The 27,453-nt window shown below is 45.1% G+C and overlaps 1 protein-coding gene across 1 annotated transcript in view; it reads left to right on the top strand.

Moving 5' to 3' along the window:
• The first annotated feature begins 18,443 nt into the window (after positions 1 to 18,443).
• The window catches only part of LOC311240028 (PIH1 domain-containing protein 1-like), a 38,584-nt gene continuing 29,574 nt past the window's right edge, over positions 18,444 to 27,453 (top strand). Inside the window, exons 1-4 of the mRNA XM_084328524.1 lie at positions 18,444 to 18,520; positions 19,802 to 19,884; positions 23,045 to 23,102; positions 24,246 to 24,434. Coding sequence (XP_084184650.1) covers positions 19,804 to 19,884; positions 23,045 to 23,102; positions 24,246 to 24,434 — 328 coding nt within the window. The 5' untranslated portion in view covers positions 18,444 to 18,520; positions 19,802 to 19,803. The remainder of the gene's footprint in view (positions 18,521 to 19,801; positions 19,885 to 23,044; positions 23,103 to 24,245; positions 24,435 to 27,453) is intronic.

The raw sequence follows: 27,453 nt of genomic DNA on the forward strand, positions 1-27,453 counted from the left end.
GCTAAGCCCTGCAAAGGAAGTGTAGGTAAGCCCTAGGATGGAAGATCGGGATGCGAATACACATCCTACAGGTCTATGGACGTGAACAAGTCCCCCACCTGACAGCATCTAACAGGTGGGAGACGGTCAACATTTTGAAACGTTCATGGGACAGGTCCAGTATGGACAACCCGCTGTGCGTTGTCAACCCTGGACTCGCCAACCGTGCAAGCAGGGCGTCTCACGGAGCTGGGATATCGCACCCTGACACTACCAACGAGGCAATCGCACCCAAGGGGGGACCCCGACAGAAAGGGCCGGTTTGATACGGGGGAAACTGACATCACACTGGGTGACATAAGCTCCCCCACTGAACATCTCCCCGGCATGGACCGCTGAGGATCTGTTCTGCAGCTGGACATGCAAGGCGTGTGGTCCCCACTAGGGATGTGCATCTCCTCACTGAGGCCGATGCGATGTGCATCTCGATACGATACATTAACGATACATTTGAAGCACCGGGCGATGCGATGCGATATGATTCACCCCCTGTTGAGATACGATACGATTCGATACGATTTGATTCAACATAATGCGATTCGGGGCGATACGATGCGATTCAACACGATGCAAAATAATAATAATAATAAATAATACAATTTTATGGTATGACAGAGGATTTGGTTGTATTCCTTATATGTAGCTTATATTATTATTAAAAATAAAAGAATCTACTGTAAGACAATTTATATAAAAACTCTTGGGTGCCTAAGAAGACTTTTGCATAAACTGTCTTTTCTATCCACTTTAGCTAAAAACACAAGAGAGAGAGAGAGAGAGAGAGAGAGAGAGAGAGAGAGAGAGAGAGAGAGAGAGAGAGAGAGAGAGAGAGAGAGAGAGAGAGAGAGAGAGAGAGAGAGAGAGAGAGAGAGAGAGAGAGAGAGAGAGAGAGAGAGAGAGACCCTCCCCGTCTGAGCGGCCGTCGACAGTTGATGATGTCACACACTAGACTAGGTCACTAGGATGCGCCGTCTATACTTTCCGACCGTAGCATTATGTCAACAACATGGAGCCAGGCTGGATGGATTGCATGAAGCGATATAATTAAGAAATTAATAACCAATAAATGTGAAGTTATCTTTGAACCCCTGTTGTCAAGCGCCTTCAATATACCCCCCCCCCCCCCTCCTCACTAATGTTACTGGTGTTGCAGAGTCACTTTAGTTAGACACTAGTTTAGCGTTAGCTGAACGGCTAACTGGCGTTAGCCAGAGGCTACTAGCGTTAGCATGTTGAGCAATTCTATTCATGTCTCCTCGACTTCCACTGTTTGTTGATAACTGTGACGCGGCTCTCGCCTTATGTAGTAGCAAAGCAATAGTATCTGCTGTGTGTGTGTGTGCAGTCACAGTGCACTGCTGACAAGTGGATGAGAGGAAATTATATCAATGCATCGGTTTTTGACCGATGCAAAGACGCTACAACAAGATGCATCGCGAGTTCAGCCTGACATTTTGCCGACGCGGACTTATTCCACCGGTGCACTTGCATCGTGAACGTGTATGCCGGCGCACCGATGCAAATCGATGAATCGTCACATCACTAGTCCCCACACTGCCCGATAGGGTGGGTTCCTACACACCGTAGCCCTGCAGTGATATTACTACCACCCAAATCACACGCGCCTGACTGACCACCGCCGGTCTTCCGGCCGTGGGAGGCACTAACGTGATACCCGGCCTGGCGAGGGCGGGGCTGGGGGAACTCACGCTGCGACCCCCTGGGCCTCGAGTTCCCCCGCTGACAACCTTCGTCGTTGACAGACACAACACCAGGCTCACCAAACACAGACGCAGAACGTGTGGCGTGGGAGCCGTTTGACAGCACAGCATTCTCATGGACAAACCCAGGCCTAGCCAGCAACTGGGTGTCAGCACCTGTCCCCATGAGAAGCGAAACGTGGGGCCGCTTGTGCTTCACTGAAAGCACGCGGCCCGCAGCCAAAGGAAACAAATCAGAGCCCGTATCCCGCTGGTATCGGGGGGGGGAGTGACCGGAGAGTGAGCTAGACACAGCTAGACAGCGACGTTTTTTAGGGCGTGCTCATCTAATGTAGCCGATCCCTCTGCCGCCAAGGCTGTCAGCCTTGTGATCACCTGTTGTTTTTGTGTCCAGGATACCTCAGGCGGGGGAAACATGGCCGCTGGTCGGGGGCCTCGCCACAGCCGCTGGCGAGGCCGCACCCTCACCTCTGGCTGCACAGTGTGATGCGGTGTGGGGCCTAGGTCAAAAACCGCCCGCGCTCCTGCGGAAAGACCAAAGTCCCTCTGCGGAGAGGGGAGCCCTGAGGAGGGAAAACCCTTCTCTCCTCCTCAAGGGGAGACTGATCCAACCAAAGATGTCTGTGAACAAGCGTTGGCAGCATCCTAGCCCTCCCTGCGGTTATGGCTTGCGGCTAGGTCAAAAGCTAATAACCTCAAAACCTTGCGCGATGTTTTGACGTCGGCTGGCCCTAAGGCCCCACCACCCGACACCATTTTTGACAGAAAAAACAGCAATTCGAACAATGTTGCCAGTCGCTGCTAATTCTATACCGCGGCGGTATAGGCTTTAACAGCCCACCAGCCACCTGCCGGGCCGACTCGCCTCATGGCGTTGGCCGGGCGGGACACCGTTCCACCATGTCAGAGGCAAAGGACCTGCTTCACAAGCACGGAGCACCAGTGGTGGCTGCAGACAAAAGACTACTACTAGTGAAGCACTGCCTCACTAGTAGGCATGCAGCAACCTCCACTGTGGTGTGCACCCATGAAGGGGTAAATGAATAAATGAACAAAAACTCCACGAACACACTGCAGAATGGGTTAGCCCATACACACAATTGTTAAGGGGATGCAGACCAGAGAAAAACACCAGTCCCGCACACAATTCGTAGATTCACAAAAAGCACACCAGCCCTGAGCCTCAGCCCATCCACCCATGAAAATGGTAAACAAGCCCCCGTTAAACCCCCAACATTAGACACCGATTGACCGTCAGCATGAATGGTTAAGAGGAGGGAAGACCTTTTAGTAAAGACAGCCCTCGGCGGGGAACAAATAACGGAGACCCAGCATTGTAGCATTAGCATTAGCCGCGCGCACTAGGATAGTTGGGAAAACACCCAAAACAGAGTCATGACGACCATGTTTTCCCAAATATCCTGCCCCTCGCGCCAATACATCACACGGCTGTCTCACGGGACAACGAGCAGTATTACTCATGCTAGTATCAATGCCTGACAACGCAGGCCTACCTGTGCGCAACATAGCTCGACTGCTAACAGATGCGCTGTTAGTATGTGCCGAGAAGATTCCAGGGGCTGGTGAACCTCCGGCGAAAACCCAACATTGTGTAATTTCTCCCTGCGTTTCATAACAGCTAGTTCACGGAATGCACTGCTATGTCCGTGTTGGAAACAAAAAAGAGGAAGGTAGAGTGTGACCATGTCCGGCGTCATATAGTAGACCACGGGGGCGTGGCCTGGTCACGTGCATGTGAGTGCAATTGTTTGTTCGTGAGCACAGTAGGTGCTAGGAGATAAGAGATATCTCATAATGGCGAAGAGCGAGACGCGATGGCCAGTATGATAATGATAATAAGTTTTTGTTGTGGTTGTTGTTGTTCTTGTTGGTGTTGTTGTTGTGGTTGTTGTTGCTATTGTGTTGTGGTGTTCTTGTTTTTCTAAATTACAACAACACTTGAGAGGTCTATTATTATCAAGCTAAATACATTTGTGCAAGACAAAAAATAACTGAATTTAACTGGTTTTTGTATATTATCGTTAAACCTTAGAATGCATCTGACCACATATTGGGACTGGGGAAGTTAGTGTCTGAACTGGTATAATAATGAATGCATTTTTGTTTTTTCTCCTACAGAACATCATTTTACAGAAAGTGGAGGAGGTAGGTGTCTTTTTGACTCATTAGAATCACCTACCATTAATCTCATCCTTTCCTCTCCTCTCCTTAACTCTTTCTTTGCCACGCTGGTTCCGGGATACGGCTATGCACTGCCACGCATTAACACATTTGTGGCCAACCACATATATACGTGTTTCGGATCCAACGCTTGTAAGGTTGTTTTGGATTTTATTCCATTGTAATATGCTACTCAATGTGACCAAGCGGCACTGCAGATTTACCTTACTCTTGGGATTCGGAAAAGTGCATTACCGGCCAGATCCTCGTAGGGGCGCTGTCTCGATAATGCAGTGTTCCCTGTTGCAGGTGGACTTTTTTGTTAGCCTGAAGCTATGCCTGTAGCATGTAGCTTGGAATACTTTTTGGGACGCTGAATTCAGCATGCAGTAATGGAATATAGCATCAGCCAATGGACAAAACGATCTACCAGATGGCGATCGATAACTGGGAAAACCTTTTTGGGATCCAACCGGCCCATGGTAAGAGCTTTTTCACGTAAATTACAGCCCGATCGGGCCTTGCTTTGATAGCCGACCAGCCGATCAGTGAATGAGGCTAATGAGGCTAATGCCGTTATTAGTAATCAATCATCAGAAACGACATCCCCCCCGCCCCCCCCCCCCCCCCCCTTTCATGCATTCATGGTGGACCATGATACCGATAATAAGCATTTTGAGTTTCAGCTTGTAAGATTCTGATCAAACTGGCCAGTATCACGTCTTCGTCTGTTTGGCCCTCCATCCAATTCCTCTGCGTTGTGTACTTTTAATGGTCCTGACGTCTCCGATACTGGTAGATAAGATCCTTATCTCCCCCCCATTAGTGCAATCCATAAACCATAATAATTCTCCACTTGCGTAAGAATTCGACACTCCGACACCGTGAAATACCTTATGAGGAGAAGCGTTGTTTTATTGCTATAAACAGAACCTCATAATCAGATGTTATCAGATGTTATCAAATTGTATCGTCCTTGAAGAGTCTATTCTAATGATCTTTCGGTGTGTTCAGATTATCGTCCTTTTGCTGTTATGTCCAATAGTGGTCAGGCCTGGTCGTTAGCCTGACCATCCTCGTGGTAGCCGAAGCTACTGTAATGATGATGTGGCATTCTCCCTTCCCCCCCCCCCTCCGTGGTGGAGGAGGAAGAGTCTCTCCTGGTTTCCTTCCCTCCTAGTCTCAGTCAGATTTTAGTCTGCCCTACCCGGAACCACTGTCAGCTTTATAGGATCTTCATCATAACTATGATAGCCCACCCCTTTCTGGTTGTCAGGTGCCGCGTTGTCATGACAACTGCTAACCTTTCACACATTAAAATGCAGTTTTCTACTGTTTCATTAAGATGAACCCCTCTCCCTCGCTCTCGCTATCAGTGTTATGTCTTTAGCAAAACAAAACACCCTGCTCAGTGTGGTGTTCCCTCGCTCTGAACCAACCTCTGCTAAGCCAAACACATTTCTGCCCTCTCTGACCTGGCACCGTTAGATGCTACCATCTTTCCCCAATCTATACATCACATACATTGAAAAACCACCATTTTCTCTCAATCCCCCCTTGATTCTTATCACCCCTTCAGAATCATAAATCATTATTTGTTTTTTTTATTAATTATGCCAAAAATAGCCTGTGGTTGAAGCAAACCAACCTCGTCTCTCGTGCACAAGAAACGAAGACGGCCCACGGTCAACCCAGTGATCCTGCTGCCTGATGTCTGTTTGCGCCCCCCTTCGTGCACAAAGGGAACCGAAACCGACCACCAAAACCAACAACATCCAACGACTCATAACCATTGGAGCCCCCCTGTCTGCTCCCAATAATTATATCCTGTTGTTCTACTGTTCTCCCTCTTATCTACCTTCTATATATATATATATCCTTCTATACATATATCTTATATATGAATCCTCCATTTATATCTCATACTCCTAATCAATGAACACAGGACTTCTCGCTGTTGTCTCGTCTCTCGATCTCCTGATTGACTCTGAAAGGAAGTCCCTGCTTGTCCATGATTCACCGCCCGTGCTCTGTTGTTTCAAAACGCTCTCTAAACAGCGTCTCCGCCGGGAAGGCCCCTCCGATGTCCGCCTCGTTCTCCCCTGGGCAACACCGCCTGCGACCGCTGGACTCCGCCTCGTCGGTCATCTTGGTTGAGGCTCATCTCCACCGCCGTCGGCCCTCTCCAGACTCTGAAAGCAGAAACACCACGCCGGCAGTTTTTCTGTACACTCGACCCTGTGTTTTCTATTAGTCTACCGTGGCTTTGGGCCTGCAGCTCGTTCTCTATATATTTTTTCCCTCTGCAAGCCCCTGCCATGGCCACGCCCTTTCAGACTGTTGGACGGTGTGAGTGTCCTACAGCCCATGGCGCTATTTGTTCTCTATTAGTCCCCCACCTTCTCAACACCCATATCTAATCCTACAGGGCTGTTCCCTGTTTTGTTGTCTTCCGGCGTGACACCAGCAGCTAAACGATACCCACTCGGCGCTCTACGTTTGTCCCACGGGTGACCCCCAGCGCGCGCCAGTTCTTTCTGGTGACGTGTCCCCTCAAGACTCTGCCTATTTATTAGGTGTGAGAAGGCCCCACTGGAGATCGAACTCCCTCTTATTTCATAATTAAACTTATTTAATAAACCGCATCTCCTCTCTCTCTGCAATTCTTATTTAACCCATTCAATAATAAACGATTCAATTAACCTGTATATCAATATTATTATTATGATAATAACACACAACCGAGCATCGCTCTAACATACAACAGAGCAGGTTGGTTCCCTGCCCCTAACTCACATGTACTCGTACTATCATCTAACATACAACAGAGCTGTCCGTCGCTCTATACCCTACGGGGCTGTCTACCGTCGCCCTGGAGCTGTCACCGTCGCTCTATACCCTACGGGGCTGTCTACCGTCGCCCTGGAGCTGTCACCGTCGCTCTATACCCTACGGGGCTGTCTACCGTCGCCCTGGAGCTGTCACCGTCGCTCTATACCACACTTTGAGTTCCTTTACAAAGTTCTACATACACCACCGTGTATACACACAAGCAGTTGGTAATCTTGAAAAAATTAAACTCCTTAATTAACTTAAACTCTAAATATTCCCCTATGGGTAATGGAATACCCCCCCCCCCTCCGCCACTAGGTGGCGACCTACTCCTCCATTTGCCTGTATTATCCCACTGCCCCCCTAGATGGCGGCCAAAACTCAGTCTAGAGGATTGTAGGTGACGTGTCACTTCCTGATTCTAAACCCCTCGTGGCTCTGCGGCCATTTTGACTCGGTGCAAATGGCTACTCTCTCAACAAACGGCCGCTGCCCTTCCTTCCAAGGCCTGAAAACACCGCTGTTTTTCCTCTCTTTCCTATCCATTATCAGGGGACGCTTTCTCAGACTAATACTCTTGCCTGATCGGACATAATACACACTGGTACAATCTCCTTTCGACTTTCCTTCTGTTATGAAAACAGTCCCGCCATCAACAATTTTTCGATCTGATTCAAGCGCCCCCTCATCTCACATTTACCCTCCTTAAACCAAAACTGTGCAGCCTGCCTCGTTTGCTTTTCATTCTCTGTAGATAACACCCTCGATTTTCACCATGGCTCTCTGCTCATATTATTACAGCTGGCATTCTCTCTGTCGAACTAGAAATGTTTACGTTTACGGATTCACTATCTGTTCGTTTTTATTTGGCTTAAAAGATCAAAACAACCGTGTGCACAGTGAACTCACATTTTTGATCGGAGCGCTGTTTCCCCTACAGCGCTGGTTCGCCTCATGACCGCTCGACTCGACGCTCTCTCCCAGGGCTGGCCGGCCTTGCTTCGATCATGATTCTCCCACACATTGATGACTGTTGTCCACTGTCGCCCCATTATTGAAAAAGTCTTTATCCGTTGTTCTTATCTCTTGCAAATCCGGCTGTCATCAACAACCAACTGTTCCCGTTGTTTTAATCTCTTGCAAATCCGGGTCCCAACGGCATCAACTGTAAGATTCTGATCAAACTGGCCAGTATCACGTCTTCGTCTGTTTGGCCCTCCATCCAATTCCTCTGCGTTGTGTACTTTTAATGGTCCTGACGTCTCCGATACTGGTAGATAAGATCCTTATCTCCCCCCCGTTAGTGCAATCCATAAACCATAATAATTCTCCACTTGCGTAAGAATTCGACACTCCGACACCGTGAAATACCTTATGAGGAGAAGCGTTGTTTTATTGCTATAAACAGAACCTCATAATCAGATGTTATCAGATGTTATCAAATTGTATCGTCCTTGAAGAGTCTATTCTAATGATCTTTCGGTGTGTTCAGATTATCGTCCTTTTGCTGTTATGTCCAATAGTGGTCAGGCCTGGTCGTTAGCCTGACCATCCTCGTGGTAGCCGAAGCTACTGTAATGATGATGTGGCATTCTCCCTTCCCCCCCCCCCCCTCCGTGGTGGAGGAGGAAGAGTCTCTCCTGGTTTCCTTCCCTCCTAGTCTCAGTCAGATTTTAGTCTGCCCTACCCGGAACCACTGTCAGCTTTATAGGATCTTCATCATAACTATGATAGCCCACCCCTTTCTGGTTGTCAGGTGCCGCGTTGTCATGACAACTGCTAACCTTTCACACATTAAAATGCAGTTTTCTACTGTTTCATTAAGATGAACCCCTCTCCCTCGCTCTCGCTATCAGTGTTATGTCTTCAGCAAAACAAAACACCCTGCTCAGTGTGGTGTTCCCTCGCTCTGAACCAACCTCTGCTAAGCCAAACACATTTCTGCCCTCTCTGACCTGGCACCGTTAGATGCTACCATCTTTCCCCAATCTATACATCACATACATTGAAAAACCACCATTTTCTCTCAAGCTCTAGCTTGTGTATAGCCGAAACGCCATTTGATTTAACGTTATTAGCTTAGCATCCTATATCTCGCCTTCCAGGAAATACCCCAGAACATTGCTGTATATAGTTCATATTCACGACGCTATAAAATGGGAACGTATTGATGAAAAAATTATTTCTTTAAGCCATTTTGAAGGGACGGTTTATGAGAATGGACAGATTGCAATACTATAAAGTATAGATTTAGCTCTACAAACAGCCCCACGGACTGTGCAAGTCTGTTTACATATGCTGGCCGTCTACAGTGATTTTAGACGCATCCAAGTGGCCGCCAATGTGTTAACAATTGTGTGTATTGAGCCGTACTGTATTGTACCCTTTCTGCAATCTGTTAATAAAGTTTTCAATCAATCAATCAATCAATCATTAAGATATTTGATAGGTTAGGGTTAGGCTTCCCAGGCTAGCTAACCATGAGTTAGTGATTGAGTTGTGATGTTTACTCTTTGAGGTGCTTTGCATCTAAAATATATATATATATTTTTTTTATTAACACGAGGGGCGACAGTGGCTCAGGAGGTAGAGTGGTCACCTGGTAATCGGAAGGTTCCCGGTTTGATTCCCGCTCCTCCAATGTGTCGGACGTGTTCTTGAGCAACACCCTTAACCCCTGATTGCTCCCGATGAGCAGGTTGGCACCGTGCATGGTCGCCTCCGCCGTCGGGTGTGTGAGTGAATGGGTGAATGTGAGGAACAAATTGTAAAAGCGCTTTATAAATGCAGTCCATTTACATAGATCTGTAATCTGTAGTTGGCGACGTGACAATGTTGGGTGTGACTGATGAAATGTCTCCGGTCTCTCCTAGGGGTAGCCATGTCCATTGTCCTGTTCATCTCTTTAATGTTCAACATCGTCTTCTTGCTGTTCTTGTACAAGTCAGCCGGTAAGTGTTAACCGTGTTTCTGCGTCGGTACTGTGTGTCCACTTGAAACATGTGTGACTGTGTCCAGCAGTTTGTGGCTCATAATATATTTGAAGAAGATATGCTCATTTGAATCTTGTTAAACTTCAAATCTCAGAGCAGAGAAAATGTATATTAGGGCTGACCTCAACTAGTCGAATAGTCGACTAATCGATCGAAAGGAGCCGTAGTCGACTGCCAACCTCTTAGTCGAATGCAATTTTTTTTTTTAAAGTATAAACTTTTTTTTTAATTATTATTCTTTCCAAAATCAAAGAGGTCTAGAAGTGTGGCTACTTCTAATGGCGCACATATCAGCCAGGCCAACTGCCTAAGAAAACGGGCACAGAGGCACTCAAAGAGGATTTCACCCGTCTAATGAACACACTAGACAAATATCAAGATGTATCCATCAGGGAACCAATTGCATGCTTTTGCAGAGGACAAGAAGCCTTCAGTCGACTCCTTCAGACATTAAGCACCGCCCACAGCCGTGGAATGATCCAAAAAAATTGAATGATTAAATTTTTTTTTTAAGATTATAATATATAGATTTTTTTATTTTGCATTCGGGGGGGGGGGGGGGGGGGGGGGGGGTAGTAATCAAAGTCGACTATACAAATCCTTAGTCGGAGACAGCCCTAATATATATGTATATATATATATATATTGTGAAAACGTTTAACCTTTGGAGAGGTATTACTAATGTGTTAATGTAACTTTAGAGAGGTATTACTAATGTGTTAATGTAACTTTAGAGAGGTATTACTAATGTGTTAATGTAACTTTAGAGAGGTATTACTAATGTGTTAATGTAACTTTAGAGAGGTATTACTAATGTGTTAATGTAACTTTAGAGAGGTATTACTAATGTGTTAATGTAACTTTAGAGAGGTATTACTAATGTGTTAATGTAACTTTAGAGAGGTATTACTAATGTGTTAATGTAACTTTAGAGAGGTATTACTAATGTGTTAATGTAACTTTAGAGAGGTATTACTAATGTGTTAATGTAACTTTTAATATGCACTTTTTTTTGACCCGGTCCGACAGAGGGAACGTGTGGCTGGACACCTGGTCGAATCCGTAGGCGTTCTACCAGGGAAGTGTGCAGGAAATAACACAGGTATCTTTTATCGAAGGGGTTCTTGAGACTCTTTGAATATTGTGTAACATGAATATTTGGTGTAATCATTTCTGAAGTGTAACATGAATATTTGGTGTAATCATTTATGAAGTGTAACATGTATATTTTGGTGTAATCATTTCTGAAGTGTAACATAAATCTTTGGTGTCTTTCAACAGATCGGCCACGGTTCTAATCTATTCCCAAAATACTACCAGTTTTCAAGGATTGTCAAATCCTTGTGTTTTCCAGGGTGGGGGACACTGGATATTAGGTGTGCTCAGTAACCCCTACCACTGTCTGTTACCACCCAAAGGAAGGAAATGCGTATTAACAAACTGGTATTGGTCACTCCAAAGTGATTTGAATGCGCATTAAACAAGTGACGTGTCTGTTTACCCACGCAGCAGAATCTGGCGACAAGGATGTAACAAACTAAACAGTGGCTGGCTGGGCAGCTGGTCCCCGGGAGAGAGGGGTTTGGGAGGGAAGTAGTACCGGACTGAAGATCAGGGAGGAGAGCTGTCGGAGAGGAAACGAAGGCTCTAGACAGGAGATTGGGGTTCATTCATGGCTCGGAGAGCTGCAATTCTTATGTATTATGTAATGTATGTATGTATCAAGTTTCAAGTTTCTTTATTAGTTGTCATACAGAAGTACAGAATACTTTTATACAAAATGCTTCTTTCTGTTACGCTCCAGAGACTGTGCTAGACAAAAAAGATAAGTATAAAATAAAATAAGTATAGCAAGTAAAAAATAGAAGTCACGTACGTAGACACAAGTGTTCAGTATGTACATATGTACAATGTTCAATGCAGAGTAGAAGTAACTGAGTTACCATACAATATACTATACAATATACTAATATACAATCTACTATATAGTGCAAAGCAGAAATGGGATGAGGTACAATTTAAGTACAATTTACAGTAAGGTGTACTGAGGTATGGGTTGTAGTGCAAATTCTTTGCCAATAAATATAAAGTGTGTTTAGGTGTTCTAAAGTGTGTAGAGTGGGTGCTGCAGTGAGTTGTTTGTTTAAAGTGAGTGTGTGCGTGTGGATGTGTGTGCTGTGAGTGCATTTGATGGTTGTTGCATAGTGTTATTGTTCGTTGAGCAACCTGATGGCCTGGGGATAGAAGCTTCTTCTGAGTCTTTCTGTGCTTGCCATGAGACTCCGGTATCGCTTGCCTGACCGCAGCAGTTCAAAGAGGCAGTTGTTTGGGTGGCTGGAGTCTTTTTTTTTTTTTTTTTTTTTTTTTTTTAATCTTTCTTCCCCTCCTTTTTCCCAAATTTTCTCCCATCCCACCCTTCCTGGTTGTTGCGTACTTTCCCCTACTGTTGGTCCGGGAGACCGGAGACTGTCGCATGCTTTCCTCCGACGCATGTTCAGCCTGGGGCAGGCCAACCTGGCCGCGCAGGTTCTCACCGGGGAGAGTGTAGCATGTGGGAGGCCACACTATCTCTCCTCAGTTCCAACCCTCGCTGAGCAGGCGCCCCGACCGAACTGTAGGGGTCGCTGTCCACAACGCCCAGGACCCACCCTTCAGCTTTCCCACCCCCTGATACAGCCAATTGTATCAGTGTGAGAGGCCAGCCAAGCTGATAGCAACGCCGGGAGCTGGATTCGAACAGGCGAATCCTAGTGTCTCCCGGTGTTGGTGACGAACGTAATCTCCGTGCGCCACCTGCCCCCCCGGGTGGCTGGAGTCTTTGATAATTCTCTTAGTCTTACCCATGCACCGCTTGTTGTAAATGTTCTGGAGAGTTGGAAGCCCCCCTCCAATTGTGCGCTCGGCTGAACGGGCCACTCTCTGTAGTCTGCTACGGTCTTGTGCGGTGCTATTCCCAAACCAGGAGGTGATATTGCCAGTCAGGATGCTCTCTATTGTACATGAGTAGAAGTTCTTAAGGATCTTCTGACTGACTTGGAACTTCCTTAGGCGCCTGAGGAAGTAGAGGCATTGCCGTGCCTTCTTCACAACACTGTCAATGTGTGTGGTCCATGTCAAGTCCTCGGATATGTGGACTCTGAGGTACTTAAAACTGTTCACTCTCTCAACCGGTGCCCCGTCGATGCTGAGGGGGCTGTAGTCCCTGACCCCCGATCTCCTTTGTTTTGCTGACGTTCAGGGAGAGGCTGTTCTCTTGACACCATCCCGCCAGGACCTTGACCTCTTCCAGGTAGGCCCTCTCGTCATTTGCAGAGATCAGGCCCACCACTACTGTGTCGTCAGCAAATTTGATGATTGTGTTGTTGTTCCGCTGTGCCACACAGTCATGTGTGTACAGGGAGTAGAGGAGGGGGCTCAGAACACAGCCCTGGGGGGCCCCTATGTTGAGGGTGATGGATGAGGAGGTGCAGTTGCCTGCTCTCACCACCTGGGGTCTGCCCGTCAGGAAGTCCAAGACCCACTGGCAGAGGTCATAGTTCAAGCCCAGGTCCCTGAGCTTGGCTATGAGTTTGGAGGGGACTATGGTATTGAATGCTGAGCTGTAGTCGATGAACAGCATTCTCACATAGTTCCCCTGCCTCTTGTCCAGGTGTGATGCTGCTGTGTGCAGCACATGGGCTAGGGCGTCCTCCGTGGACCTGTTGGGGCGGTATGCAAATTGCAGGGGGTCCAGGTTGATGGGGAGGGAGGAGCAGAATTAGCCCTTTACTAGCTTCTCAAAGCACTTCATGGCTATAGAGGTGAGAGTTACAGGGCGGTAGTCGTTGAGGCAAGCAGGCTTGGATTTTTTGGGTACAGGGATGATAGTGGACTTCTTCAGACAGGTGGGGATGACAGCCTGTTCCAAGGACAGGTTAAATATGTCAGTGAATAACGGGGCCAGTTGGTCGGCACAGACTTTTAGGACGCGGCCGGGGATACCGTCCGGTCCTGCTGCCTTCCTGATATTCACTTTCTTAAAGGTCCTCCTCACCTCATGTATGTAAGTTGTATTATTATTATTATTATCACAGACATTGAATTGGAAAACGTGGAGATGTAACGATTTTTTATTCACATGTTCGTTAGGATTCACAATAAAGGCTGGCCTACATGATCACATGGCTTCATTTAGGCCCTGTTTAGACGGAAACGCTAGCAGGTGAATCCGCAAAAATATTTTTTTGGATGTGCCTTTTGTTTATACGGCAACAGCGTTTTTACGGGGAGAAACCGCAAAAAAGTGAGACCACCTTCCTGGGTGGAATTCCTAGAAACGATAAACCTTTGCGCTATCATCTAAACTGTCAAACCGCATAAAACTATGACGAAAGGGTTCTCAAGGCTCTCGTCGCGCGTACTGCTTACATCACAGGCATGCGCCAGTAGCCTAGAAGCGTAAACAAAGCATGTCTGATTCTATCCATGGCGATCACCTGAAGGCTACATTGGCAGCACTTTTAAATACACAAGAATCTGTCCCGCGGCTATCGCAACTATTAGTGACTGGAGCCACTGTCTGTGAGTGACTCTGCTTTGGTCCAATCACATTCCCCCACCCACAGTCTGCGAATCAGAGGCAGAGTAGGGCGGGTCTTCACAGCACGTCATGTGACATGACCATGACGCAGGCAAATACTGCGGCATGGTCATGCTGGACCTACAAAAGGCCTTCAACACTGTCAATCACTCCATTCTGATTGACAAGCTAAAAGCAATTGGTTTTGATAGTCTTATCAGTGAGCTGGATGCAATCCTACCTGGAGGGGAGAGAACAGATGGTGGAGGTAAATGGTACCCTATATCCCCCCCCCCCCCCTCCCAGTGAGCTGTGGTGTTCCACAAGGAAGCATAATAGGACCGCTACTATTCCTAATTTATGCAAATGACATGTCGTCAGCTTGTGACTGCAACTTGTTCCTGTTTGCGGACGACTCAGCCCTGCTGGTCTCTGACAAGAACAAGTTACAGGTTGAAAAAGCCCTCAGCTTGGAACTAGGCAAAATCTGCATATGGCTCGCCGACAACAAACTATCATTACACATGGGCAAAACAGAGTCCATTCTCTTCGGTTCAAATAACAAACTCAGCAAGACCGACGGCTTCTCGGTTACAGTGGGTGACAATATTGTCACAAGGAAAGATGAAATTACCTACCTGGGTTACATCCTAGAGGCTAATCTTTCCTGTGACAAAATGGCATCCAATGTAATAAAAAAAGTCAACCAACGAACTCGATTCTTGTACCGGATCTCCTCTCTGGTAAACAAGAATACCCTGAAGACTCTGGCAGGAGCACTCATTCAAGGGTACTACGACTATGCTTGCACCTCATGGTACCAAAGCACCTCAAAGGCACTAAAAAACTAATTACAAACATCTCAAAACAAGCTAGTCAGACTAGTGATTGACCTGACTCCTAGAACCCACCTCACCCCTGCCCACTTTGACAACCTAGGATGGCTTAGAGTAGACGACAGAGTACAGCAACTTGCAATGGGCCTGGTCTACAAGATACACTACGCGACCAAGGTACCCATGTACATGTCAAAATACTTCCCAAAGGTCAGTGAATACCACGATCACAACACCAGAGGGAGCTCCACAAATCATGTTAAACCCAGATTCGGCTCAAACAAGGGACTAAACACGTTTCGCAATTATGCCACATCAATGTGGAACGCCCTACCCAAAGCTGTAACGGAATGTGAATCACTACCCACTTTCAAAAAGACTCTCAAAGAACACCTACGGGAGACTGCAATTCGAAACTGGCCCCTACAAATGTCCTAACCCAGTTGTACAGTAAATTACCAAGTATGGCTTTGTCAGTATTCCAATGTACAGTGTACAGTGCCCCCCCCCCTACCCAACCCCCCCCCCCCCCCCCCCCACCTCCAATGTACAGCCCCCACCCTTCCCACCCAACCCCACCCCACCCACCCAACCTCCCTCAATGTACAGTTTCTACGTTAAATGTATATACACTCTTTTTCTGGACACTTTTTGTATCACAAACAGTACTGTATTTGCAAATCTGATATGTCATAAATGTATAGATGTAGCAGTACTGTCTATCTGTATGTCATGTATGACTTAAGGTGACCATATTTTGATTTCCAAAAAAGAGGACATGCTGGCCCCAGCCTCGAGATACTTAATGATACTTTGGCCACCTTCATTTCACTATGTCTTGTGTACTGTACTGTATGTGATGAATAAACCTCTTGAATCTTGAATCTCTACTCAAAGTTTACTCAAAGATACCTTTATTGTTTTAACATATGCTTGGAAACATGCACCCAAAAAAGCGGAAATTTCTTTTTATACTTGAACTTGAGGACTGCATACTTTTTTTTGCAAAGCTTATCTTTATACATTATGCTTATAGCACATGCATAAGCCTGGTCTCTTTTGAAAGATAACATTCTGAAGTTACTAATGCAAAAAAGGAAAATCACTTTTAGTGCTAATGAAATAGAGTAGCATATATAGGTCTGAACTTGAGTTGAACGTGAACTTGTGTACTCACATTTTTTGTGCTAATGAGTAACATAGGGCTGAACATGAGTTGAACTTGTGTACTCACGTTTTTGTGTAGTATAGTTGCAATATTCCAAAATAATATATATATTTTTTGTATAAGCTGGAAAACACCGCAAATCCATAGCCTGAAGGGACATGGGCCTGAAGGGACATTAACGTGTGTTGTCCGGCCTTACAAATACATTTGATTTTGATTTGATTATCAATAAGGTAGGATATCTGGAACACACAAACACACTATTTTTTAAATCACATGCCATGAAACTCTGGGACCTGGCTGAATTTAAGACTGCACAAATCATGTTTAAAGCACGAAACAATTCACTCCCGGGTAACATCCAAAAATTCTGTTATAGAGAGGGGGGTTACAATTTAGAGGAGAGTCTAACTTCAAGAAAAAGGCTGTTCATTCAACAATGTATGTATATTTCAGTTTGTGGAGTGAATATGAGTTGCATAAGATAAGAGTGTGAAGGTATACTGAATACTGTCTATCTGTATGTCATGTATGTCATATGTTATGATGAATTGAAAATGGGGGACCCTGATCTAAACAAGATGAAAGTCTTTCTCTGGTCTGCATCCCCTTAACAATTGTGTGTATTGAGTCGTACTGTATTGTACCCATTCTGCAATCTGTTAATAAAGTTTTCAATCAATCAATCAATCAATCAATCAATCAATCAATCAATCAATCAATCAATCAATCAAGGGGGTAGGAATACATACGTTTACACTTCATTCTATACTCCTGCTTGTTTGTTTTTTAATCTGTTTATTACTTGTTTTTTTTATTATTTATTTTCAATTTATGTTCAAAATAAATAAACGCATTCATTCAAGATATTGTGTGAGCAAAAGTATAGTTAATTTACTCCCTCGAGTCTGGCCCTGGCGGATCTCGCAGCTGTGCCCGCACAGTGCAATACTCCAATTTAGCCATTGGCAATTCAGCCATTGGGTGGGTGGCGCTGCTGAGCGGCCCTCACAGCGCGGCCGTCAGTGCGCGGCCCTGAGAGCGCCGCTGGCTCTGCGGCTCTGCAGCTGCATGCTTCTCCGGGAGTCCTGGGGTGATAATCTGGCGCGCCGCGTAAAAAGTTGCACGCCTGACATATCGGCATGTAACTCGAGAACCGGATTTGGGCGATTCAGATGGCATTCGAACGGCAACGAATATCGCTTTAATTCGTTAATTTATATGTTCTGCGAAAAATGCAGTCCCGAGCCTTCAGATGCTCGTAAAGGGCTGTGAAACTGAAACTGAAAATGAAAAACAATGAAACCCCGGACATTTCCATGAATTTATAAACCCCCCCCGGACGCCCCGGACAGGGCGTGAAAAGAGGACATGTCCGGGCAAAAGAGGACGTTTGGTCACCCTAGTTATGTCATAATTATGTCACAGGCTGCTCAACGAACAATAAACACTATGCAACAACCATCAAATACACACAGCACACACATCCACACGCACACACTCACTTTAAACAAACAACACAATGCAGCACCCACTCTCCACACTTTAGATCACCTAAACACACTTTATATTTACTGGTAAAGGATTTGCACTACAACTCGTACACCTTACTGTAAATTGTACCTAAATTGTACCTCATCCCATTTCTGCTTTGCACTATATAGTATTGTATATTAGTACATTGCATAGTATATTGTATATTGTATGGTAACTCAGTTACTTCTATTCTGCATCGAACATTGTACATATGTCTATACTGAACACTGTGACCTCTATTTTTACTTCTATTTTACATGCTATACTATTTTATTTCATACTTATCTTGTCTAGCACAGTCTCTGGAGCGTAACAGTAAGACACATTTTGTATACAAGTATTCTGTACTTCTGTATGACAACTATTAAAGAAACTTGAAACTTGATATATGTTATGATGAATTGAAAATGGGGGGCCCTGATGTAAACAAGACGAAAGTCTTTCTCTGGTCTGCATCCCCTTAACAATTGTATGTATTGAGCAGCGCTGTACTGTACTGTACCCATTCTGCAATCTGTTAATAAACTTTTCAATCAATCAATCAAACCTTTATTTTGAAAACGCAAACGGTGACGTCAGGAGAAACCAGGAAGTTGATTATCAACAACGGGAGTACAACAACATCTGTCGGCAGTTAGGCAGCAGCGTGCAAACAGGTAAACAAACAACGTTTCTGTTCCGTAGTTGTCTAAATAAATACCTACCTACCTACCTAGGACGCATGGCGTTAGCAAGCCTCATAACGAAGAGAGCTGTTCACTTGGCTAGGCTAACGTTAGCTGAGCTAACTCTCATAGCAACGTCCATAGTAACCAGTATGTATTCAATACAACCACAGAACAATCCATGTCATTCGTTGGGGGGGTTGTCTGCTCTGTGTTTACTCGTGCCCAATAATTAATCACTGTGACTTGGGGTCAGCTATTGTCACAAAGAAGCAATACCTTTGAAAGTTATGTCAGAAACAGAATTATTTAGTAACATATTTCCACTTCTCCAGATATCTTGTATGTCATAAATGTCTGGATGTAACAGTACTGTATGGCATGTATGTCATAAATGTCATGATGAATTGAAAATGGGGGACCTTGATGTAAACAAGACGAAAGTCTTTCTCAGGTCTGTAAATATCCTAACCCAACCCCCTCCAATGTACAGTCATTTACCTAGTATGGTTTTGTCAATAGTCCAATGTACAATTTTGTTTGTTTGTACAGTGTCTCCCCCCCCCCCTCAATGTACAGTTTTGCTTGTTTATACAGTGTGCCCCCCCCCCCCAACCACCTCCAATGTAAATTACCCAGTATGGTTGTCAATATCCCAACGTACCCAACCCCCCCCACCCAACCTCCTCCAATGTACAGTTTCTACGTCAAATGTATATACTCCCTTTTCTTGACTCCTTCTGTATCACAAACAGTACTGTATTTGCAAATCTGGTATGTCATAAATGTATAGATGTAGCAGTACTGACTATCTGTATGTCATGTATGTCATATATGTCCTGATGAATTGAAAATGGGGGACCCTGATGTAAACAAGACGAAAGTCTTTCTCAGGTCTGCATCCCCTTAACAATTGTGTGTATTGAGCCGTACTGTATTGTACCCATTCTGCAATATGTTAATAAAGTTTTTAATCAAACCACATGATTGTTAACGTGACAAGGTGGTAAACACAGACGCACGACAATCACACAACAACGTTAATCACAAATATGGCGAGGGGCTTGTTTTAAACTCACCTGGCTGTCTCAACGGAAGTTTTCACGTGAAATATCGAACGAACTTTCCTAGGCTACGGAAATAACATATTGGGATTCTTACGTGGTGTTCCCCTGTAATGTTTTCATTTAGGCTATTTATTTGATGGTTGGTTGATGTCGGCATTGATTGATTGATTGATTGATTGATTGATTGGTTGATCTCTGTCAGTAGCCATGGCAACAGACTCATCTCTTCTCAACTCAGAGCTGGATCAGCAGCAGCAGGAGGAGTTGTACCAACAGTTGCTGTTACAGGTTGGTTGCTTCTATAGTTCAGCAGTGCCTTTTACGTATTATACAACGGCATGCAAATTTCTCGATTCTGATTGGCTGAAACAGTCAATTTACACGCAAGGCCAGATTAAGAATTCAGAGGCCCCTGGGCCAGACTCTTGTGGAGGCCCCCACACACACACATACACGTGCACGCACGCACGCACAGTGGCGTTTTTATATGTAAAACATTGGTGGGGCAGCCACTAACCAAGGCTACATACCAGGCAAACTACAGTAATCAAAATGACTAATCGTTGTTCGCAAATTTCGCACCACATATCAGGCATAGGCTACAGGTTAGCCCCTTACGTGACTGCGATGTGCAAGCCAGGGGCTTTTGTATCCGCAGTCACTCTCAGCTATGTAGCTACCAGGCTCGTTTGGACCACCAAGCACTGCTTCTGAGCTCGGGGTGGGTCAAAAATATATCAGATATGAATTTCAAAGGTACCCAGCGTACAATTAGGGTTTCACACAGCGACGCGCTGGGGTCTGAAAGCTCGGAGTTGCTAATAAACATTTAAAATCATTGTTATAAAACGAGTGGTACTCACAGAGCGAGCCGTGTATTTCCGCCGTTGGTGTCACAGCACATGCGCACCAGGCAGCCAAATACGCATGGTACTCACAGAGCGAGCCGTGTATTTCCGTATTTGGCTGCCTGGTGCGCATGCGCTGCCTGTGACACCAACGGCGGAAATACACGGCTCGCTCTGTGAGTACCACTCGTTTTATAACAATGATTTAAAATGTTTATTAGCAACTCCGAGCTTTCAGACCCCAGCGCGTCGCTGTGTGAAACCCTAATTGTACGCTGGGTACCTTTGAAATTCATATCTGATATATTTTTGACCCACCCCGAGCTCAGAAGCAGTGCTTGGTGGTCCAAACGAGCCTGGTAGCTACATACAAAAGCCCCTGGCTTGCACATCGCAGTCACGTAAGGGGCTAGCTACAGGTAAGCCTGCATCGTTAGTCATGAAAGCAAATTAATCTGTCCACGCTGAATTAAACCCTCTATTTTCCCCAGACTTTCCTTTTTTTGGATTTATCCATGGTTAGCTTACTGGGGGGTCGTAACTCAACATAAGCCACTTGCAGACGGCAGGGAGAGGCACCGGGGTGTGACGTACTGTATATTTTAGTTGATGAAATACTTTTGTTGACTAAATATTTTAGTTGATGAAATATTTTTTCATTTCAGTGTCACAGTATGACATCGATCTCCAAAATAATAATAAAAAAAAAGTAAAAATAGAAAAAAAAAATAAAAAAAAATTGGAGGCCCCTCACCCAAACGGCCCCGTCGTTAATACGGCCCTGCTTACACGTGGGTATTTGTAATAACCCCACGCTCTTGGTCCCAGGACCCGCCCACAACCGCATTACTATCACTCCGCCGTGCACGTTTTTAGAAGTGAAAGCAAGATGGCGGACACGGCGGACAGTAAACGTTACGAAAGGATATGGTGATAGGGTCATAAGGACTAAATGAAAAACGATTCTGTCACGGCGAATGTGTTCGTTTCTTAAACAATGTTGGATGATGTAATTGATGGGTCATGAGTCATTGTGGAACAAAATAAAAATTGCGTGAATTGATTGATTAATTGCTAATTTTATTACTGTCTGCCTTGTTTCCAACTGTAAGTTTAGGCACTCTTTCGAAGTCGCTCTCTTTCGAAGTTGGTTAAGGTTAGAGTTTGTCTTAGAGCAGGGCGATAAACCACCAGCCCTGATTCCAAACTCTAACCTTAACCAACTTCGAAAGAGAGCGACTTCGAAAGAGGGCCTAAACTTAACCAGTTGGAAACAAGGCAGACAGTAATAAAATTAGCAATCAATCAATCAATCAATTCAATAACCCACGCTCACTTAAAACAGCGCACCTCCTAGCTGCTTCTATAGAAAGTAGATTTAAAATAAAAAAAAAAATAAAAAAAATCGTATAGGGCAAAGAACCCCCCCCCCCCTATATAGGGCAAAGAGAACTTTTTTTCCCCTATAGGGCAAAGAAAACTTTTTTAAATTTGTTTTACCTACTTTCTATAGAAGCATCTAAGAATGAAGTTCTATAGAAAGTAGGTTCAAAACTAAAGAAAAGTTGGATGTGTAGTTTGTTGGATGCCTAGTTGAAAGATAGTTGGATGTCTTAGTTTGTTGGATGTCTTAGTTGAGAGACAGTTGGATGTCTTAGTTTGTTGGATGCCTAGTTGAAAGACAGTTGGATGTCTTAGTTTGTTGGATGTCTTAGTTGAGAGACAGTTGGATGTCTTAGTTTGTTGGATGTCTTACTGAGAACAGTTGGATGCACTTCCGAGCTGCTTCCACATGGAGGCAACTTCTCTTTATTTTTTTTGGGAACTACTTCTTCTGGCGGATGGTTTTTTCAATAAATCTTCAATTAATGTGTGTTTATTGTATATCAATAAGGTTGGATCAATGTGCCAGTTGTATAAAAGCCACTACACCACGTGCAGTCGTGGGTTGTGAGAATTAGACCATGCCTAGGGGGGGTCTAACGACCACCCCTAGGCATGGTCTAATTCTCACAACCCACTCCTGCGCGTGATGTAATGCTTTAATATTACACGGAGCGGCAGTGGCTTCGGAGGTAGAGCGGTCGTTATCCAAAGCACTTTACAATTTGTTCCTCACATTCACCCATTCACTCGCACACCGACGGCGGAGGCAACCATGCAAGGTGCCGACCTGCTCATTGGGAGCAATTAGGGGTTAGGTGTCTTGCTCAAGGATACTTTGACACGCTGCCCGGGAGGAGTGGGAATCGAACCGGGAACCTCCGGATAACCAGACGACTGGTCTACCTCCTGAGCCACTGTTGCCTCTAATTGTGTCTGAACCTCATTGTGTCTGGACTTCATTGTGTCTGAACCTCATTGTGTTTGAACTTGATTGTGTCTGGACCTCATTGTGTTTGAACTTGATTGTGTCTGGACCTCATTGTGTTTGAACTTGATTGTGTCTGGACTTCATTGTGTTTGAAGTTTGAACCTCATTGTGTTTGAACTTCATTGTGTCTGAACCTCATTGTGTCTGGACTTTAGTTTTTATAAATGAGTGCAAAGACTTTACAAGCTCTAATAGAATTTAACCGACCATCTTCTTGTGTTTTCAGACGATGGGAAAGATTCAGAATGAAAATCCAGACTCCATAGTTATTCGTCCACAACCTGGTCTGTCTCCCTCACTCACTCTTCTCCTGCCACAGAACACACACACACTAGGGGTGTAACGATGCATCGATTCATCGAAATGCATCGATTCTAATGTGACGATTCAACTGCATCGATTTGAAAATGTTAGAATCGATTATAATCTAAATACATTTTATAAAAATTTTTACTGTTTTTTGTGTGTATTGTTTTTATTGACCTATAGTCCATTCATGCTGAGTGAATCAGTTCCCCCAGCCACATTTGTGTATTAAAATTTTTTGGGGGAATTAACTGATAGAAAATTAATAGAAAATTAATCGAATCGAATCGTGGTCAAATGAAGAGATTTCATGATGCATTGAATCGTTGCCTGAATAATCGTAATCGAAATTAATCGTGAGGTCGCATCGTTACACCCCTAACACACACACGCGCGCACACACACATACACACACTCACTATGAATTGAGAATGAAGGACCCTGATGTAAACAAGACGAAAGTCTTTCTCTGGTCTGCATCCCCTTAACAATTGTGTGTATTGAGCCGTACTGTATTGTACCCATTCTGCAATCTGTTAAATAAAGTTTTCATTCATTCATTCACACACACACAGCTCCTGCTATCTTAACGTTAGCCAGCTAAAGGTGCATAACATACCTGTGTAACGTTAAGTAACTTGTGTTCCGCTGGGAAAGTCCAGCATCACTGCATACACTTGGTTTAATCCAAACGTCCATTCGGAAACATTGTATTATGAAATAAGACGGGTGAGTGTGAGTCACTCAACTCTCTTTTTTGCATGATTGATTAATTTCCTGATATCATCGACTAGACTGTGTTGTTGTGTCTGTGTTCGCGCGTGACTTTCGAATTATTGTAAACACAACATAACATAGTACTGTGATATTCTGATATATATCACATTCTGATATATATATTTTGTGTAAAATAAAAATTTACAATGAAAATTGAAAAATGAAAAGAAATAAAAAAGCGGAGGTTCGAACCCATTAATTAAGATTTAATGCCAACATAGCGAACAAAGGTTTGAATGTTTGGGCTCAGCCCTAACACACACACACAAACATTTAGGAGACTTAATGCTTGTTTTTGTGTAATCTTATCTTATGTTGTGTGTGTGTGTGTGTCTTTCTCCCAGGCCTGTGTGTGAAGACTCTGTCGCTGTCGGACAAGCAGAAAGTCTTCATCAACATCTGCCAATCAGCCTCTGTCCCGCCCCCTCAGGACATCTCCAAGGAGGAGCTTGTGGAGCTGCTCCAATCAGAGGACCCCACCAGCTACAGGGTGGCCATGAGCCTCGGAGAGCCGCACACAGAGGTCGACCACAGTGAGTAGAGGAAGGCAAAACCTAGGGCTGGGCGATTCATCGATCTGATCGATTAATTCGAATTAATGATTTAGGATGATAAAAAAAAAAGGGTCACCTTTTATTTGACAAAGTGAAGTTTGGTGAAAGTTAGATTTGCACTTTATTAAATTCATTCTTGTTTGATGATCAAGAGGCACCCTTTATTTGTTTTAAGTGAAGTTTGGTGAAAAAGCAAGTTATTGCACTATTAATCCCAATAGGGACATTAATCTTTGTTTGATCAAGAGTAATCTTATATATATATATATTTTTTTTTTTTAAGTGAAGATTGGTGAAAGTTAGGTTTGCACTTCAATCCGAATAGGGAAATTCATCTTGGTTTGATAATTTTTTTTTGTGTCAAATTAAAACAAAGCTTATTTGAATGATTTCCTTGGCGTTTCTAGTTTTTAAGAGAAAAAAATCGATTAAAATCGTAAATCGGATGTGGTGTGAAAAAATCTGAGATTTTATTTTTAGGCCATATCGCCCAGCCCTAGCAAAACCTTTTGATCTTGTCTGGAGAAACGGGCATCTGGGGCGTGGTCTCTTGATGGTGTGACTCGATGCCAAACTGCAATGCAAAACATACGGTTATCCTATAACTAGAGCTGCCGCGATTACCGCATTACCGCGGTATCGCTGTTACATCACGGCCACCGCAGAGTAGGCTGAATACCGCGTCACCGCTGTTTTTTATAATAATAATAATAAATTACCCGCCTCTCGTTGGGCTTGCGGCTCTGCAGATATACCCTACTCATCTATCGAGGTTCCAAGCGACCCTATTGGGTACCAGAAAAGTCACGTGAAACATTGCAGACCACTGATTGGTCAGAAGAGAGACGCGTCACACGTTGTAGCGTCACCACCAATCGGCAAGCGCGTATTAGGTTTTTAATTCCTGTATGTCAGATCATCACAACACGGCTAATAACGTTAGCTTTAACTCTCCGCCGGAGTGGACTACGATCGCTCCTAAGGAGTACTAAACAAGACATAATGATTTTACTGTCTGCAACGAATGTTATAATAAAAGCCCTTCGTTCTATACACTTGTCTGATTGAAAACTTTATTAACAGACCGCAGAATGGGACAACTCAGCACGCTCTGAGCAAAGAAAGGAACTGAGATATGAATAGAGTATTGCTTGCCTTGCTATTGTCCGGTAAATACGCTGATGTTATTGAACGTATAACTATATAATGTTAATGCCACAAAACGAATGCCTTTATTATAAAGTAGTAACTTTATAGTAATAATAATAAGAAAGGGTCGGGGGGGTTAGGGGTAACCACCCCTGCCCGCGTCACCGAGTGAACGGCGCACGACCAGAGGGTAAACTTCGAATCCGTGTTTCACTTTCAATAACTAATGCGTGCTTGCCGAATCCCAAACAATATTCATGCTGCAAAGTCATCCTCTAAACATAGACATTTAGACTAGAGGCAGGCTATATGCTATAAAGAGTAGACTACTACTAAAAAAAAAAATGCATTCAAACTTTTTTTTTTAATTTTTTGTCTGCATGCGGTAATAACCGCGGCGGTAGGAAATATTTAGCAAATTTGTGCGGTAAGGAAATAATCAATACCGCGGCAGCTCTACCTATAACCATAGTTATGAGTATAGCGAGCGCTCTGCGCTCAAGTGGAACACATCCCATAGCCAGTCTAATACTGAATAAATGTCTTCACATGTACACACCCATCCGCCTGGCCACACCCCCATCCGCTCCTCTACATAAGCAGGGGTGTGGCCATACTAACAGCTCCTTCCCAAGTCTTTCACCACCGAAGGCGTTGACCACGGGGTCCTCACTGAGTCCAGCGCAGAGCGCTCGCTATACTCATATAACTATGGTTATAGGATAACTGTATGTTATATATCGTATTAGCTTACGCTCTGCGCTCAAGTGGAACACAGGAGCTGAGCAGAGCGGAAGCTCGACAAATGTACCCGCTGTGGCACCCCACAACCATCAGAACCGGGGAGGACCCGAGCCCCCGGACCCCCCTAGTGGAGGACGGGAGGGAATCGGATCCGACTGTGCGAAGAGGGTTTAGCAACTCAACGCACAGGGTGAGCAGACCATGGGACTTACCTTCCCACAGAAGAACCCACGACTACACAGGCGCGCAACCCACATGCCACTAGGGAACGAACGAAAAAAAAAAAAAAAACCCTGTTACAACCCCTAATATCACGGGGTCAAGGTCAAGAACCCAACCCCGTGGCAAGGCCGTAGCAGCGGAGCGCGAAGGAGGACCCAGCCCCAGGAAGGGTCACGACCCCCCGGAAAAAGGGGGCCTGGTGAGGCCAACGACGCCGCAGCATCGAGACCCCACCAGGCGGTCACTAGTGACACCACCACATCGCCAGCGTATCGGACAGGGCCCATCCAAGAGCAGGCCCTTCCCCCCTACAGCACACCGCCCTGAAGCCCTCAAGAGGCTAGACCCCCACAGGGGGACCAGGCAGCACGCCGGGGAGACAACCCCCAAAGAGGTTGATCCCTCAATCCAGGCAACAGGCCAGAAGGACTCGACCTGCGCCTGGAGCACTGTGGACTAGACAGGCGCCTAAGGGGTCTGCTGAAAAGGGGAAGGGGCGTTCGGTATGCTGTGCACCATGTCGCAGCCTCCACAAAAAAAAACACCCTCTAGAGGGGCCGAGGCAGAGAAGGCTGACATGATTGGTGAAAGGTGCGGGGGCACACTCGCAGGCAGACTGGGTCAAGCCCGGCCTAACCCGAGAGTCGACTCCGCTACCAACACACCTGGAAACCAACCACCACCTAACAGGAGGCGGTTGTTCCTATAACCCCCCCAAGAAAAAACTCAAACACAACTGCGGGTATACACCGGCTATACAGCAGTACGAGTGTCTCAGTTCTCAAGAAGGGGTTAACCCAGGCCAACAGGTCGACGAGAACGAGTCCGGACCTGGGCCCGGCGGACCGGGACGTATACAGGGATGCCAGAGGGGCACGAAACC

Source organism: Notolepis coatsorum (genome assembly GCF_963971535.1).
Source record: "Notolepis coatsorum genome assembly, chromosome: 14".
Lineage (NCBI taxonomy): Eukaryota > Metazoa > Chordata > Actinopteri > Aulopiformes > Paralepididae > Notolepis > Notolepis coatsorum.